The sequence below is a fragment of the Chrysemys picta genome, chromosome 1, assembly GCF_011386835.1.
Source record: "Chrysemys picta bellii isolate R12L10 chromosome 1, ASM1138683v2, whole genome shotgun sequence".
Lineage (NCBI taxonomy): Eukaryota > Metazoa > Chordata > Testudines > Emydidae > Chrysemys > Chrysemys picta.
This window is the reverse complement of record NC_088791.1, coordinates 255,759,649-255,776,694: the sequence shown is the minus strand read 5'-3', so window position 1 is coordinate 255,776,694 and position 17,046 is coordinate 255,759,649. Positions and strand designations below refer to the sequence as shown.

The 17,046-nt window shown below is 41.2% G+C and overlaps 1 protein-coding gene across 1 annotated transcript; it reads right to left on the bottom strand.

Annotated features, from left to right (window-relative positions):
• Nucleotides 1–478: 478 nt before the first annotated feature.
• ZIC5 (Zic family member 5) lies at nt 479–9,450 on the bottom strand. Its single transcript, XM_005303889.4, has 2 exons — nt 8,134–9,450; nt 479–2,899 (listed from the first exon to the last, which is right to left on the bottom strand). The coding sequence occupies exons 1-2, from the start codon at nt 9,326–9,328 to the stop codon at nt 2,454–2,456; spliced, it is 1,641 nt and encodes a 546-aa protein (XP_005303946.1). The 5' UTR covers nt 9,329–9,450; the 3' UTR covers nt 479–2,453.
• Nucleotides 9,451–17,046: the final 7,596 nt, after the last annotated feature.

The window sequence follows — 17,046 nt, the reverse complement described above, 5'->3', positions numbered from 1 at the left end:
TCACAGTATCTCACATGACCAAGAACAATATCGTAACGATTGCTATTATTGTTCTTCACTGGTGTGCTATGACCTGAGGTACAAAAGTATCTATCTATCTATCTACTGTTTGGTCTCTAGCTCTCTCTCATCTATCAGTAAAGCACATGCAATCCATAGAAAGAATATTTTTATTTTTTTGCTTGATGATCATTCTTGCTTTCTTATGGTCGGGTTTACAGAGATGACGGGCGTTTTTATTTAGAGGTATCATGTGTCATAAAATTTATGGGCAGGTGTGTGACCTTATGTGTGGCATAGTACATAAAAATAGTAGTATATCCCTCAGTTTCATATTTTAAAACCCCTGTAATGTAGTAATGTATAGTGCAATCTATTGTTGAAAATTTGTATAAATTAAACAATTCGTTATAAATCAGTAAGAAAATTATTTCTAACAAGATATTACATAAATTACCCTTAAAAAGTCCATACCTTACGTTATCATTTTCTATTTATTTGAATGGGCTTTGAAAGTGAAAAAAGCAAATAAAATAAACTTTAAAAATTATTTTCTATTCAAGTTTTCTTGTTGTTTTTTAAGGAATGTCTGTATCTTTAAATTCACCATAACAATATGAAGACAACGTTTAAAGGCTTCCAGATTGACAGCACCATGCACTGTACTAATAATATAATATCTCTATAAACTATATATATCATCACCAACACACTGCACAGAAGACATGCAGGAAGAGCTTGTTTTCACATTACATTGTTCATTCAAGTAAGCTGAAAAATATAATGATTTTTTTAAACAAATCACGGAATCATAAACAACAATCTATCACCAAAATTAATAATATAATTCTTTGGTGTGTTCTGTACTCTTCCAGAAAAGGATGATGTCCGAAAATAAATTAATTCAACTGTACAAAATAATAGCAGTCACATACAAGTTATTAACAATGACAAGACTACATCAACCAGTCACAGCACACAAAACAAATTTCTACAAACCCTGTGGGAGGGGAGGCTACCTGTTTATGTATTCAGGGTCTCTGAGGATAAATTAGTGCTCTTTAGTTTATTTGTATGATGTTTATGATGGACTAACATTTTGCATGGGAAATGTGTCGTACCAACCGCAAATAAATTGACTCAGAGTTATCGTCATAGTTCCCTGACCTTTTTCTTTAATAGCTTGACAGCTATGCCAAAGGTCATGCACTCATCATTTTTTTTTGCTTTAACTACAACCTTTTTAAATTTTAATATTTGTGACAATTGTTTTTCTCTTTTAATGTAACTGACCACTATACGTGGTCATTTGAGGATTGCATGGGATGGGGGGAGAATGAATACAATCATGGTTTTAGATGTTGAAAAAAATAAAGCATTTTCAAATGGGTATCCACAATGGTATAAAAGGAGATTGATCGGTCTAAAATATCAGCTTTCACAACAGTGTCACAGCTTCTCATACTTGAAGATTTTTAAGTAATAATGGCTCTGATGTCCAAAGCACTTTTGACCTAACAACAAACTCTACTACACACATGGTCTGACATAGCAAGATGCAGGAGCTTCTCTTTTAAACAAACTTTGCTAAAGGGAACAGAATTCACTTTTGAATTTTGTGTGCTATATTTAAAAAAATCACAGTATCACAGTTGTCAGATAGCAGCGGTTTTCTTTTATTCTCCATTTTAGTCTCAGGACTCATAACAATACAAATTTGTGGAGAAATGTTAAGAGAAATGCTGCATCTTTTTTTTTTTTCTTTAAAAAAAAAACATTTTCACATTGTATACAGCTAAGGGATAAGGAAACAAGCCTAGGTATAAAATATCAGATTTGGGTGAAACCTAAGGACTCAGAATAAAAAGCAAAAATTACAAAAGATCTGAACTGAAAGAGGAAAAAACCATTTTTTTAATATGTAACCAGTCCAAGATTTGTTGGAAATTCAGCAGGTGGTGGTGGTTTACAATTAAGAGGCCATTGCGGAATTGGGGTCTACTCAAGCTGTTAAGAAGACCCCAGAATGATATCTAAAGTATTTAAGAGCCACTCCAGTAAATGGAGAGGCCCTATCAGCTTGCAGGCTACATAATGAACACTCTTCCTCTCTCTCTCTTTTAGAACTATTGCATTGGCAGTGTATAATCTTGATGAACAGATCTGTCCATTGAGCTCCCTTGGCATCTTCCCCATACCTGCAAACATGCAACTTGGTTCACTGAGATAGTCCAGCTTGGTATTTTCATTTATTATTTTTATAAAAGGGTCCAAGTGTCTTAATTAAATTAGTTAAGTGTACAAACACCATAGGGTTTTATATACTGAATAAATAGCGGTGATTCAACATGATGGCAATTCTATGCCATCCATTTCTTTCAAGCTTTGTGTCATTACAGTTCAGGAGAATGGTCCAAGTACTCCCAAGTCAGAAACTTGTTGTTGTTTTTCTTCTAATGGTTAGTTCTGGTATCAGAGTTTCTATAAGCCTCTTCATCTTCAGATTCAGAGGATGTTACATTGCTGGAAGGTGTATGAAGGTTATTAGAAGCCCCACTGGCCTGACAGACGTACCACTCATTGAGGTTGGTGACCTGAGGGGAAAGATTGGCAGAGCGGCCCCTGGCTGAGTCCTGGGCAGGGGACAGGGGAGCACCTAGGGGGGTTCCTGCAGACTGATAACCGTGAGATCCAGGTGTAGGAGAAAGTGGTGGAGACTTGCAGTGTATCTTCATGTGTTTTCTTAAAGAGCTGGGATGCGTGTAAGATTTATCACAGCCTCTGACTTTGCAGTAATATGGCTTATCACTCGTGTGGACGTGAGAGTGTTTCTTTCTGTCACTGCTATTGGCAAACTTCCTGTCGCAGCCATCAAATTCGCATTTAAAAGGCTTCTCTCCTACAAGTGAAAACATTAATAATTATCTTCTGGGGGAGAAATCCTAAATCTTGGTCACTTAATTTTCAGGTCAGAGCTATGGTTAGTTTAAAAACAAACAACAACAGCACTAAGTGGAACATTTCACAGCTCTTATAAAACACGGTCCCCATGGAAAAATTCACTGCAAATCGTTTCTGTGCTTGTCATTAGGAGACTCGTGATATGGTTGGGAAATAAGGTTATACCTGCCGGAGAGTTCAGACTGCACTGGTGTCAAATGAATAATATTTTGTAAACTGTGAAATGTTAACTATGATTTTCAAAAAGATTCAGACAGAACCATGAAGTGTCTACTTTTTCCATGCACAAATTCTCTTGCAAATGAAAAATTTAAATGATGTATTAACAAACAAAACTACCCCCATCAATACATTTGTCATCTAGGGGTGGCTTTCTCTATAGACTGGCACATCTCGTCCTAATCCTTTCACAATGGTTTATAGTATATGGAGAATCTTCCCTTTTCGGAAATAAAAATAACACCTGTTTAAGCACATAACCATAACATCGGATTTTTGCAGGCCATACTTTAAACGTAGACCAATATCTATCAACCTTTATTCACAATCTGCACGTTAGTGAGCATAATATACTGTAATAGCAATAGACAGTAATAATGACAACAGTGGACTGCTATTACGGTATCTATTTACCTGAGGCTAATTTGTGTCTAAAAATCTATAGCAAATCTATTTTAATAGCTTTACGCATTGCTTAACAGTTAAAGTGGTTGTGAAAATCAGCCTCAGGCCTTTTTGTCTGGCATACCTTTAAGTTCCACCGGGTCCTGTAATACAATACTTTGGTTCATGTGTATTTTGTTACATATAGCTGTGCTCCAGATAAACTCTTTCCCATAGTTCTTGAATCAGGGATGTGTAAATGCCTATTATTGAGATAACAGGGAAAAATGTGCCATATCATTTTATTGCAAATGTAATATAATTTAGAAGAGTAACTTTTTTTCTCTGTCATATTACACGTGAATCTGGTATATCTAAAATGCATAACACCATTACTGCAAACATTTATTTAAAATTATGAAGTTTTATGCCAGATTATGTCTGACGCAAACTTTCATATATATTTTGTTCGACATTTTCAAAAAATAACAATGTACTCTAGCCCCCGCAGTGGAAGCACTTCGAGTTTTATTGAAGAAAACCTTGTTAGTCACTACTTTTTGTATAATTATATAATCTTACAATAAAATATTAATTGAAAACAAGCACACTTTTGATAACTGTCGTCTTTTTTTTTTTTTTGCTAATGTTATGCAAACATTTCTTTCTATATTCTAATTCCAAATCAAGTTATTCAGTTTGAAATCGTTCAGATACATTTGCACTTAGTCACAACTATCAGCAAATATTTAGCTCCACACAAAACAAACACTATTATCTCTCTCCTACCCCAGAAATTACGTTGATTAAGAAAACCAATCTGGTCCTTTTTAAATGCAGTTTTCGTATACACATAAGCGCTCGCGCACTCACACTTCCCACTGAAAAGGATTTCACAACATAGATGAAGTCACTTTATCTGTTCATTTTATCTGAAAAATAGTGTATCTATTTGAAAATTTCGCTACATCTGTATTGTTTTACAAAAATATTAGGTTTACATAGCCGATTGTAATGTGCACTCCGGATATTCTTAAGAAAAGCTATTTGACAGATGAACTGATTTGTACTATTTGCATCAGACACAGGGATAGTTATTAAAAATTGGTTCCATCAATGTTTCAAAAAAAGAAAATGGTTCTTTCAAGGACACCTAGATTGCAGTGATCAAATATATTTGGTACTCTGACGGAGACTTTACGTCAGAGTTTAACCATTTGCAGATTGTTCCAGTTTAACATTGCTAGATGAAAAGGATTTGAAGATACACAAGTGCATCTTTGCAAAGTTCTTCCCGTGCACAAAAACACAGTTGTGAAAACATTTGTTTATTTATTGCCAAAGAGTGATAATGTTAAACACTTTCCTGTTGAGGGTTCACTGTTTTAAGCCATATGTTCCATTAACATTATGAAGCAAACATCTTCAGGGATCAATAAAATATTTTGTTTGAGATAATGGATTAGTTACGCGTTACAGTCTTAAGCTATTAGACCGAAATAGTTTGGGATCATATTGTCCAGTGCAGCTTAAGAACGGGGGGGAAGGGGAAACAATTCAAATTATAGACATATTTCTCCTGTCTGGGGGCCTATAAGAAACACACAAAATCCACTAATAATGAAACATAAAATTACTCTGGTTATTTTAAACAATGACACTAAGAATGGATAATTAGTAAATCCTTAGCGCACTTTGACTGTACATTGTTGAATTAGATCTAAGTGGTAAACACAAGGCTACGGTAATTATCTGATCTTTTCATTTGACTTTCAGATTTGGGTCTTTAAAACAAGTAAATCTGCTGTGCAGACATGTGTTTGCACGTTATGAGATGGTCCTGGCAAAGAGCAGCCCGGGCCGAGTGGCCTAAAATAACCCCTTCCTCCTTCCCTGGGCCGGGTTGTCAGCAGGCTGGAGGGAAGATTTTCTTTCTCTGCTGCAGCCCAGAAGGGGCAGTTTGTCTGTTGCATCCTCCTTCCTTTCTCGAAGGCTGCTGGTTTGCAATGGCCTCCCCGGTGGCTTCTGTGTATGTGTGTCAGTGTGTCTCTGATATCAGTCTCTCTCTCTCTCTCTCTCTATGCCACTGTTCGGTGTGTGCCAGTATCTGAGCTTCTCGCACGCGCTCTCTGTCTCCGTATCTCTGTGTGTGCGGCTCGGTATCCGTTTGTATCTCGGTGTGTGTTTTTAGTGTGTATTTATTTATATCGATCTCTCCGTGTGTCTCTCTCCCCGTGTAAGTATTTTAGTGTGTATTTATTTATATCGATCTCTGTGTGTCTTTGTATCCGTGTATATTTATTTACAGCTGCGTGCCACTCGGTATCTATAGAGATCAGTCTCTCTGTGTATCTTTGTGTGGATTTACTTCTGTACGCGTGTGTGAGAGCTGCTGTACCTCACTGTGCATCTCTGTGGACAGAAGTGCACAGAGATCAGTGATCGTGCGTGTTTCCCACTCTGCGGGTGTGTCTCCGTAAGTTTCTACAGCTGCATTTGGATGTCTCTCTGCTCTGCATTGGAGGCCACTATCCAGAGAAGCTGCGAGGGCCAAGGCCCAGCCGCCTCTTTCTCCAGCCGTGGCCCGCTCCCCATCCGCTGCGGACCATCGGACCAGAAAGAGAAGGCGCCTCATCCTTGAGCTCAACTGCCAGGGAGAGCTGACACCGAAAATCGCCCCTTGCTTTGTAAACAGGATGCCAGAGTGGGAATTAAACCCAGCGGAACCCAGCCGGTCCTGACAGCAGCGACAAGGTTCAAGTCCCCAAACTCTGTTTCTAGCGGCGCTGTATTTTGTGCACTGTCGAATGTTACTCCAGCTGCTCCCACACGGGAAAAGTTGAGAGCAGCGGTAGGAAAGGGAATGCGCTTCCCGAGTCATAAATCTGAGCTTCCTTTTAATTGCAAAAGGGGAAACGTGCTCTGTGGGCCGCCCTTTGTTGTTGTTTAGGGTTTCTTTTTACAAAGATAAATGAATAAGCCTGCTCCGCTCTCTCTCCCTACCTCCCCAACCGCACTCCAACCTTCTGCTCACTGCACTGGAAATACGAGAAGGCTCCCAAGCTGCAAATCATATTTTTAGGATTTGGCACCATTCCCTTTTAATATGCAGGAGCCATCTCCACCGCCTTGCGCTGTGACAGGGACAAGGAGCTGTAAGTGTCGGGTTTAAGTTTTGTTTTCCAAATCATCGCGACAGATGGATACAGATACATTTCAAAAACATAGTAGGGAAACAAGGATTCTCGGAAATGCCTCCAGCATTTCACTCTGTCCGCAATGCCATTAACAAAAAGCTGTCAGCCTGCCTGCAGCAGCAATCCTTCCTGGCTCGGAACTGAACAGCCAGGGCTGGGTGTCCTCATCTCTCTGCGCGTACATCTGGGCTCTTGTCTGACATATTCTGTAGATAAAATCTATAATCCTTTCAGCCATGGGCCATTTGGCTTTACATTGAAACAACACGTTGCATGTTGTCCGCTTTTCTCTTTGCAGCAACACACAATAAATCAAGAAAGCAATTATGTAAACTCCATTTCCTTAACTATCCTCCAAGGAATAATATTTGTCTACAACTATCAATCCCAACTTCGTTCATTTTCCTCAGAGGTTTTTGTTTTGTTTTGTTTTAGGGTGTTTTTTTGGGGGGTGGGGAGTTAACCTAAACCAAAATGTCTATTTGTAAACCAACACAAGTCCCATAAACAAAACTCTAGTGAGGGATCCAGGCTGACTGGGGATTTCCCTACAAGTGAAGGGTGCCTGTTTCTCCACGTTTAACTTAGACATCTTAAAATCACAACTTGCGCTGTGAAGAGGCTGCTTTGAAGTTTCCTCCTCAAAACAACAATAAGAAACTTCTTTACACACACACACCCCAAAAACCACACCAAATGTTACTCATCTTGGAACCTTTAAACGATCAGCATTTAACCAGTGAAACCCCCTATAGCTCAAGTCTTTTCACTGCCCCTAGCAAACACGTTTGCTTAATTTAAAGAGGAACTGCGCCCCCCTGGGTCCCCACCTTCCCACTTCAAATGAAACTTTGCCTGGGACAACCCTCCCATGCGACGTTCGGTTGAAACCCTGCCTGGGACAAGCTCCCCTCCTCCCTCCAGAAGCGCAGACGCGGAAACACCACCCGGGATTTTCGGGTGGGGTGGGATTTGGTCTCCAGTGGGAGATTCCCCGCTCCTCATATTCCACGAGGGAAAGCGGGGCCTGGCGAGACTGGCCTTGGTCTTCACCTCCTCCTTCCTGGCGTTTCCTGTTTCCCAGGCCCAGCCTAATTTCCTAGCTCTAGGTGTTTATCGGCTTGAATTTTCTGCTGCGGGTCTAGGGATTGGCTGTGCGGTTGTGTGTGTGCGCGAGAGACTGTGTGTGTGTGTGAGAGAGAGAGAGAGAGAGAGAGAGAGTGTGTGTGTGTGTGTGTGAACGCGCCCTGGGTGCTCCTGAATTACTTATTCATGAAAAAAGTCACATGTTTGAATGGCCGCGTGATGAGAGGAGGAGAAGAAAACAACCCCACGGAGGGAGCGAGGCAGAGGGAGCGGGGGAAATACCCACCTGTATGAGTGCGCTTGTGAATCTTGAGGTTCTCGGAGCGGGCGAAGACCTTGCCGCAGCCCGGGAAGGGGCAAGGGAAGGGCTTCTCCCCGGTGTGCACGCGGATGTGGTTGATCAGTTTGTACTTGGCCTTGAAAGGTTTCCCTTCCCGGGGACACTCCTCCCAGTAGCACACGTGGCTGCTCTGCTCCGGCCCGCCGACGTGCTCCACGGTGACATGGTTCACCAGCTCGTGCATGGTGCTGAAAGTTTTCGAGCAAGGCTTCCCGGCGGCGCTGGGCGGCGGCTCCTGCTCCAGCCACTTGCAGATGAGCTCCTGCTTGATGGGCTGCCGCATGTACCGGAGGAAGGCCGCCGCCGCCGCCCCCGGGTGGTGGTGGGGGGCCGGGTGGTGCCCGTGGCTGGCGGCCGCCAGGTTGACGTTCAAGCCCAGGGAGCCGTAGCCGTGCAGCGAGGAGGCGGCCCCGTAGGGCTCAGCCCGGCCGTACAGCTCCGCGGCCGCCAGCCCCAGGCGCATCTGGCCGTTCAGCGGGTGGTGGCCTCCGGGGGCCGGCTGCTCGTGCAGCGCCGGGAAGACCGCGTGGGCCGCGGCCCCGTCCGACGGGCCGTAGGTGCCGGCGGCGGAGATGAACACGCCGTGGTGGGGGTGCGGGTGGGGGGAGCTGGCCGCGGGGTGCGGCTCCCCCAGCGCCCCGTGCATGGCCGCGCCGGGCAGCTCCCTCCGCAGGATGAAGTCCCTGGCGCTGCTGGTGCCGGCGCTGCTGGCGGCGTAGCCCGGGTGGGGAGCCGGGGGAGCCGCGCCGGCCGGGTAGCTGCTGACCGCCGCGGCGGCGCCGCTCTGGGCGGCCGGCGAGGCAAAGGCGGCCGCTGTCTGCGCCTCGGGATGCTGCGAGGGGCTGAGTTTGAGGACGCTCGCTTGGGCCATGTGCTCGGGTCCGAATGGCGTGAGGGCCACGCCGGGGTCACTCCCCATCTCCCCAGGGTGGAGGTGAGCGGCGGGGTGGGAGTGGACGTGGTGGCTCCCCAGCCCCGGGAAGCCTGTCATATTCTGATGAGGATGGGGCTGAGCCGCTGCCAAATCCGCTAATCTCAGTGTCGGGTTCCTCTTGCTCAAAGGGGGCTCCATAACTACACAATCCAGCCCATCTACACTCACTGTTGTTATTTTTTTCCCTCTGCCCGCCTTCAAAAACATGTATATATTAAGCGGCTCTTTAACTTCTTTTGTCTCCGCTCCTAACTCCGCTTATTCCTTTCCCCACTCTGTCCTCCAGCGATTGGCAGAGCGCTCACCACATTTGAGCGGCACAGTGGGAACTAGAGTTTGGAAATGGCACTGGTGGGATTGGAGGGAGCCGAGTGATTGGCAGAGGCCAGGGCAGCGCGATTGGCTCCCTTTCAGGCCGGCTGCTCAGCGGGGACCCGCCCTTACGCGCTCTCCCCCTCTGGTTTCTTTCCCAAAGTTGGGCTGGCCGAAAGTGAGCGCTGAACCTGTGAGTGCCAGCCGGCGTGCCAAAGCCAAGCGTCTCATGCCGGCTACTCGCCTTGTAGAAATAAGGCCCTGGGATCAAACACGCTCTCACACACACTTACTCAATCACGGGACACTGGGCTTCCCAGCCATCCTGGGAAAGAGATTTTACAACTTAAACACACACACACACCCTTATGGCTCGTTCAGCTCCCTCAGCAATGTGCTTCTGTGTTTATTTTCAGGCTGCAGGCATTTTTACTCCTGTGTTCTTCTGTTCAGCACAACTCTGCCAATTGGAACAGTTATTCAGGCAACTGTTGAAAGAAGCCAAGCCATTCGTTGAATAGGAGGAGATTGTTAAATTCCGGGGAAATAATGTCTTGATGCAGCACTGGAAGACAAAACTTACACTCTAAGTACTGATTACAGAATAAAGCACAGTATTTAAGACATTAACTGCAGAAGCAGCACAAATTACAACTGTAATTTCTTTCATTAATAAAATAAAATAAAAGGCATGTTGCACATGGTAGAAGCGAGTTTTGGAAGGGTCTGCTCAACGTGTATTCTCGAGCTTTATATAGAGATATAGAACACTATTCACAATCAGGCAAAATAACTGCGCTGTATATCTCTCAGGTAAAGTGGCTGGAATGATACAAGCGGATCTGAGACTCTTTTCACTTACATATGGCACTACAAAGAACCCACAATCAGCATATTTTATAGAAAACGCTAGATCGGTCCCTTCATTTCTCACCATTTCAGTAAAACTCACAAATACGTTAAGAGTCTTTGCAAAAAATAGCTGATGAAGTCATCAGATAATAAAATAATGTTACGTCTTAGTTTTTCCTTTAGGGCATTAAAAGTTTGATAGAATGGATACATTACATGATGCTTGTTCTTAAAATTTAAAAGCCTCCGACCTTCTGAACTTTGTGCTGTATACAATCTGTGAAACCTTCTAAAGAGAAGCTATTAATTGTTTGTTCTTATCGATTTTTATAAACAGGTGCACAACAGTCGAAGAAAATATTGAAAGTTTCCTTTAGGTTGAAACGTTGTGGCTGTGTTAATCAGATGTCTCTGATACGTAATTTGGCCGAGATGGCAAACATTTTTATACTGATCCTCGAAAGTGAAGCGAAGTTGAGACATTTTCGCTTCTAGGGTATCCGTTAACTTGTTCTTAATAAATTATAAAGTGATAAGACTATCTTTGAACACGAAAGGTTGGTGTCCCTATTTTGGTGTGCTACAAGGAAAGCTATGCTGAATTCTTCTGCAAAACAAATAAAATATAGAAGTTACTGTCTTCTAAAGCAGCCAGATATAAAATAGCAAGAACTAGTATCACTGTTATAATTGGTGCTAAAGTTGGTGTACATTCTGTACTCAATATAACTTGCTTTCTTTAGTGACGTGTCCCTGCGGAAGCTAAGTGCAATGAAGTGGTCATTAGAGACAGAAATCAAATAAACGGAAACACTGCACGTAACCTTCCGTTTTCTGTACATGTACAAGTAAGAAACTCTCCTTTTGAACGTTATGAGAGAAAACTTTGAACTGGGGATCACATGAGAACTGTCATCTTAGTTCAGAGTATCCCCATCTAACCAGTGCTACTGACAAAAGTGTTATCGATTAGGTAATAATTCGGGTTATTTTGCTTGTTTATTTTTCACACGTGTTTAAGAAAATCCTGTGGTGCTTCTGCGAGTCCCGCTTGAGGGTGGATATGGCGAGCACAATTTGGACCATAATGACTTCAGACACACAAGGGTTCACTTTACATTTCACTACATCAGACTGGGGCTTGCGCAGCGCACCGTGGTGTAGTTTTGTTTCATTCACCTGTCAAAAATGTTTGAAACCTGCTCCAAAAACGAGCTTCAGCCCTTTCCTGAAGATCTTTTGGGATTTTAGTCAGGTTAGAAGAACAATACAAAAATAAACAACCCCTTGCTTTTAAAATGGGCTGCTTGGTGTTTTTATTATGCAATAAAACCTTTTCTCTTCAAAATGGCTTTTTACAAAAATTCTAAGCACTTTGTTTTATTGAATTACTGAGATTTAATGGTGTAATGGGTGAATGCATGGAGGACAAGCTGTAAACGTGAATAATAGTATCGCAGCTATGCGGTATCTTGTACACGCCTCCTTGTACAACTCTTGTTAAACACAGCATGATATGTATCTGTCATCGATTTAATATGTCTTAATTCAAATATATCTCCCTGATCAATTTCATTTTATGGGGACTGTAAAATAAAGAAAATATTTTATGGTTCAACAATAGTCAGAAAAACGCCGACAGACAAGAAAGACGTTTACATGATCACATGAAAATTCGTCAACCTCTGAGTAAACATAAACCATGGAAAATGTAGGCGACTGCTCAGGTACTTTGATTTTGGACGCTGGAATTTAAAAAAAAAATATCAAACCAAATACATTACCATCCAGGACTACTAATATGATTTCATATTAGGCCTAAATTGTCCTAAAGATACATATTGTGCTATATTTATGTATATGAGTATACAGAAAATCGCAGACACAGGATGTTTGTGGGTATGCACATATACATACACACGCATAGCTGCATCTCCAGAGAGTTTTAGAAACCCAACAGGCCATTTAAACTCTGGTGAATAGGTGAATCACTAGTCCAATATAAATATTACAAATAAACGCTCAGGTGGCAGTTTATAAAAGTCAAAATTAACTATATTAAGTCTTGAAGCATTTTTTAAAGATTCCACTTCAAAATATATAATTATCTTGGCTTTTTTATGTTTGCTTTAAATATTTTGTTGATAGTTGCATTATGTAAATATATGCTAATGAGCACGAGCATCATTTATAAACTGTCGCCTTTAATGCACGTCTTATTGATATTTAGGGAAAAGAGAACAATATTTTATAACATACAAACCTTCTGGGGAACAATTAACATTCAAGCTTTTCTCAACAAGTCCTTAAAACCTGTTAGTAGACCAAAACTAAAGTAGATTACTCTTCCCCCCACATACAATTAGATTACTTTTTAGCAAAACAGTCAACAAGACACCCCAAAACTTTCTTCAGCGCCAGACTTGGTTAAACCACTGCAAGTTTTATACACATGCAGTGGTGTGTCTGTCAGTGCGGCCCCACGTTCTTACAAGGTGCTCCCCTGCTCCATTACCTCGCGCCTTGTAAGGCTGTATTCACAGAGACTCCAGCATAACGCTTGATTGCACGCCCTTAATTATTGAACAGATACAAGTTTCTTTCCGATGGATGTAGGTAATTAATAAACGATAAAGGAAGTGAACAGGACGGCTTCCTGGCAGCTTTGCTTTGTTTGTAGTTTTGTTCTTGATCTAAGGGAAAAGACGTACAGAATGGAAAATCCATGTTTATTGCAACGCAAATTACCCTATCGTCAGTCAGGCGTGGTTTATGCCAGGTTTACTTTCTGACAGGCAAGATATTGAAAATGCGACAGAGTGTATCTGCGAGGGGAGACTAAGATTGGAAATGGTTTCAAGTATTAATTCTATGGTTGGCTTTTCACACTAATAATGGTGGAGTCCTCAGAGTTCAAGCCTGATGCACCAATGGCCTCAAAACTCTTATCAGAAAACATGTGTGTGCAGAAAGAGTCACAACACCATTATGGGTGAAGTATATGGGTAATAATTATTTGATACCAACAGAACAAGTGGAAAGAACCCCGCCAAACACACATGTGATAATAAACGGAAAGTATTTGTTGACGTGGAGATTATCCATGCGCTCACACATACCCTGTTTCACATCCCATCAAGTTCCCCCAAATTCAGATAGCAGACTAAAAGAAGCCAAGATATGATTTGTTTGTACATTATACCTACGATGACATATTTATACATGACAGGCCCTTCTGTTTCTTTCAGAACAGAGTTCTCTTTACACACGCCTTTTTATTATTAAATGTTGTATTGGGTGGTATTGCAAGTTAGTGAAAATGCGATCAAACCGATTGGTCTCTGTTGCGACAGAATGGATGTACTATATACGTGTGGAATGCACAGTACAGTCCATCAGTGAAAGGACTCTATTAGCAATGATTTCTAGAAGTACAACTTCTTTGGTTACCACAAAAGAGTATGGAACATAGAGGATTTACTTTTGGTCACACTGCAGTGCGAGGGTTTAAGATTAAACGTCATATGTTCTTGCATAAATACATGGTAGTGAAATGACCTAAAGGTAAAAAAGCAGCAGACTTTGGGATTCTAGATTTTTTTCCCTTGATGCAGTGCTCAACTGGATATAGTTTACACATGCTGTGTCTCTTTTAAACTTCAGCTGTTAACAATAAACGCCAACTTTCCATAGCCTCTTTTAATATATCCAAATGAAGGTAGAATCATCATGATGGTACAATACAAATTGAGTGTATTTAATTGAATAGTATCCACTTAGTCCTAAATGCTTTTGTGACAAAGGACTGATTATATTGTTTGAAAAATCAAGAGAATTTATAATATAAACATATTGTGAATGAACTACAATGATATTTTTAAAGTCTATTTTTATATGGCAACAAAACTTGAAAAGCAATAATTTTCAATACACTACCAGTTAGTAAAATCATGTCATAGTTCTAATAGTCTGATTTATTCCCTAAAACTTTTTTTAAATAGTAAATAGTGTTTTACATGGCACAGTGTTTATTAAAATTAGTTCAAAATTTGGCGTATTTTTCTCTATATCTGAACATCAACGTTTGAAGAAGCTGTTGAGATAAATCAAATGGTGACATTTTGACGGCTTTACTTGTATAAGCAATATGGTTACCATATGGCATTGTTATTTATGAATGACAGCATAAATTGTATTACAAAGTCTATCGCAATAATAGTGCAGTTTATTGGAAAGCTGCTCTGCTGTCACTAGCATTTATAAGGCAACCTCCATATGAAAAAGGTATGTCAGTCAAATTACATATTCATGTTTAACATCTTGCTTTTAGTGTTTTCGGTGTTTTTATTTTTACGGTTATAAAAATACTCCTAGTCTGGTAGGGAATTCAGAGTGCCTCCTGTGACAACATAAATCTGCAGTGTGAAGCAGTAGCACAATAACAACTGTAAAAATACTGTCCAAGTATTCGCTGTTACTTGGCCGATTCTTCATCCCTTAAAAAAATCCACTGTACTCTGCATCACTAAATCACTGGCAAATTCATTTTTATATAGGAACTTTTTATAAGTACAACTGAGAGAACAATAAATTTTAATGGTATGAAAGAGAGGTGCTCCTTTGTAGGTTCCCTATACGTTGAAGTGGGTTTTAAGAAATGGCATTTAAAAGTTACAACTTTGGCTGAGATTTTCATTATTTCCCTTTTCTTTTACATTACACTTCTATTAAACTCTGACAAAGAACTTTTGTTCCAAAGTGTGTTTTACAGAGGGAGGCTACAACACAACACATGTGGTCTTCACGGGTCATAGGTCGAACGGCCTAGAAGTGGCTAAGATCGGCAAAATCAAAGGTAACCTGCAACTTAATATCCTGTTGATGATCTTGTTGAATTTATGAGTGTCTGTGATACAGACAACGGTGCAAGTGATTCTGTTAAATTGCTCTGTTCTTTTCAGGTTAAACAGAGCATCATCCCCCTCTCTACGCTCCTTCTCTTCCCTCCATAAGGAAACAAAGCTTGGATTTTGTACTGAATGGTGCGCATCTTATCTCTACTTTAAATCTTTAATTTCATTTTTCTTAACCCTAATATATATGCATTTAAATAGACGGTGCAGGCACGCCTTGAAATTCATCTTCACACAACCATACATTCTATGCACATGTCCATATCAACTTTTATAATACAACTAGTCGACAGTTCCCAATGTAAACAACAATCTAGTGGGGGGGGGGGAAATCTAGCGGAGTTTAATTCTAAAATACTCAACTGTCCTCTCGAACGTTGATTCCTAGGAAGAGGAAGATTATAAAAGACGAAGACAATACCCGAAGTTAGGAAAAATCCCTTGCTATCACACCCTATCTGCATAAGCAATCGGTAATAGTAAGAGCAATGTAGTTTTAAAGAGAAATACGTAAAACTTACAAACAGGGAAATGTGAAGCGGCTGTTTGTTCTACGGGTCTGACACCACTGCACTGCGGTCACCTCCACAAGCCTGTTGAAAAACTTATTTCACTGAAACAGTTTAGAAGGGAGTTTGACTGGCCGCTGTCTTCCCTCTAAAGAATGAGCTTAAGTCTGCATTTCTGGCAATGGCCCTGAAAGCGATTGCAGGTTTTTTTTCCCTCTCTCTGTCTTTTTCCCTTTTCACCCTGTGACATGGGGGAAAGAGGTTTTGCGGTTCGTAGAGAAATAAAGCACTTCTTAGAGGGGACGGCGACATGACTTTGAACTTGGATCAGCTCCTCTGTTTCCTGCAGAGAGAGTAGAACTGGAGCCCTGAAAGAATAGCAAAGAGAGTCCAGCCTGCGGGGTCTCCGGCTGGAATTAACGAATTCTCCCCAAACTGTCCCAATGCCGCCGCCTGAAGCCACAGAGCCAGCATACAGCAGCAGGGTGATCTGGAAATGGGAAAGAAAGAAAGAAAGAAAGAAAGAAAGAAAGAAAGAAAGAAAGAAAGAAAGAAAGAAAGAAAGAAAGAAAGAAAGAAAGAAAGAAAGAAAGAAAGAAAGAAAGAAAGAGGTAGGCATTTGAATATGTTAACATTGTTTTACTAGGAAATATGTTTAACACAATATTTTTCTCTGACATGTTTGGGGGCTCTTCCTTTCTTAGATGCAGAATCTTCCTTTAAACTCTTCTGCTGAAAAGTGGTCTAGATAAGTAAGTATATGTGGCTATCAGTGTTTATGATTATTCGGTTTTCCGGAGGCAGACACTGTAGATGACTATAACCTCCAAGTTGTGCTCTATCTCCCTAGCTCTGATTCAAGGGGCATCCCTCAAATCCTCTTTTCTGAAGCGTTGTAGGGAAAGGACAATACAATCTGTTTGCTGTCTGGCCATATAGGTTGTAGGGTCAATACAAGGACAGCAAATGCATGAATTCTGCAGTCTGGAAAGAGAACTTTGGGGAGCAGCACTCCCACGTAGAAAGACATGACCAAGGGACGGCTTGGAAGAAGGGCTCGGGGCTTTAGCTAACAGAGGGGTATGTCTAGATACATTTGGAGTTTGTGGGTTTTAACGATAATTTTAGATTAGAAGGAATTCCTGTTATTCATAAAGGAACCCCTCGCGTTTTACGAAGAGTAATAAACCCAGCGATATTTTGATGTTTCAGCTTGTTCCAAGGCAGGCTTTTAATTGTTTTTAACTATTTGGTGGAGAGGGGAAATACTAATTTAACCAAATCAAGGGAGAAAAGCTGTTTGCAATGTTGTTTTGATTTCACATATCGTTAGTCATAT

What these genes read in the sequence shown, in the direction of transcription:
- ZIC5 (XM_005303889.4), bottom strand. Translation starts at nt 9,328, where the DNA reads ATGTTTTTGAAGGCGGGCAGAGGGAAAAAAATAACAACAGTGAGTGTA. An exon ending in TCACAAGCGCACTCATACAG is followed by an intron (nt 2,900 to 8,133) that starts GTGGGTATTTCC and finishes TTTCACTTGTAG; the next exon opens with GAGAGAAGCCTTTTAAATGC.